Genomic DNA, 1,016 nt, shown 5'->3' on the forward strand with positions numbered 1-1,016 from the left:
AGGGCTTTTTTTTTTTTTTTTGTATAGGGAAGTAAAAGTGGTGATATATCTTAACATTGTAATTTTTAGTATTTTTTTAAAGTGTGAAAGATATATAAATCGGAGGGTCTGATTTCTATACTTCAAATTTTTTAATTTTTTTTTAATAGAAATTCTTCGGTCCGATTTCTATTCTCTTACAAATTCCTCGGTCTGATTTCACAAATCCTTCAATCCGATTTCTGTACTTATCACAAATCGGACTGTCCGATTTTTATTTATCTAATTAAACGGTTCCACATTTGAAAATAACATCCCATCAACCCACATTTTGAAAAAACACGGTTGCAACTCCAATATCAAAAACAAAATCGCAGCAAACAGAAACATATACACAGAAAAAAAAAGTGAGAAAGAAAGTGGTTCTTATTTAGAGATACATCAGCATCAATAATATTAATATTATGTTCGGTATATGGTTGCAAAAGTTGGTTCTTTCCTTCCCAGTTGGAAGAAATTTTGTAACTAAAGTAAATTCCAGAAGCATTATAATTAAGGATCACACTACTATTGGAACTATATATATTTCAGATAGATTAAATTATGTGAAGGCTGTGCTTGAACTTCCATTGGTTTCCACCACCCTCTATCAGCTGCAGTCAAATAAAGGTAAAATAATAAGGTTGTGAGAAACATGCCAAAATAATTTTTTTGTTATATTAATTATTTAATTATTTAATTATCATCATATCTTATATTTTGTTATATTAATTAAGCAGTGGAAGAACAGAAGTAGATGTATACAAATGGATGCTTACACAACAATATTGGTGACCAGATCCTAAAAGAAGTTGCGATCAAATGGTGGTGGTGGTTGTTGTGAAGATGCAATTGTGTCACATATAGTTCCTCCACCAGGTGCCATTAAAAAATTTTGTTCATGTTGATGTTGTTGTTGTTGTTGAGCTCTCTCAAATTCACCTATCTGTACCAACATATATATATATATTCACAAAATATAAAAATAAATTTAAAAG

The 1,016-nt window shown here is 29.7% G+C and overlaps 1 protein-coding gene and 1 long non-coding RNA gene across 3 annotated transcripts in view; one reads left to right on the plus strand and one right to left on the minus strand.

Moving 5' to 3' along the window:
* The window catches only part of LOC107644031 (probable galacturonosyltransferase 15), a 7,248-nt gene extending 6,729 nt beyond the window's left edge, over positions 1 to 519 (plus strand). The window contains exon 9 of one of the 2 annotated variants that reach the window (XM_021108242.1): positions 378 to 519. In XM_021108242.1, coding sequence (XP_020963901.1) covers positions 378 to 390 — 13 coding nt within the window. In that variant the 3' untranslated portion in view covers positions 391 to 519. Of the gene's footprint in view, positions 1 to 374 lie in introns of both variants that reach the window. The other variant, XM_021108222.1, reaches the window with a different exon arrangement.
* Positions 388 to 966, minus strand: LOC107615942. The gene is made up of 2 exons (XR_001614496.2): positions 798 to 966; positions 388 to 632 (listed from the first exon to the last, which is right to left on the minus strand). It is a non-coding gene; the product is annotated as an uncharacterized LOC107615942 (long non-coding RNA).

Source organism: Arachis ipaensis, chromosome B01 (genome assembly GCF_000816755.2).
Source record: "Arachis ipaensis cultivar K30076 chromosome B01, Araip1.1, whole genome shotgun sequence".
Taxonomy (NCBI): Eukaryota; Viridiplantae; Streptophyta; class Magnoliopsida; order Fabales; family Fabaceae; genus Arachis; species Arachis ipaensis.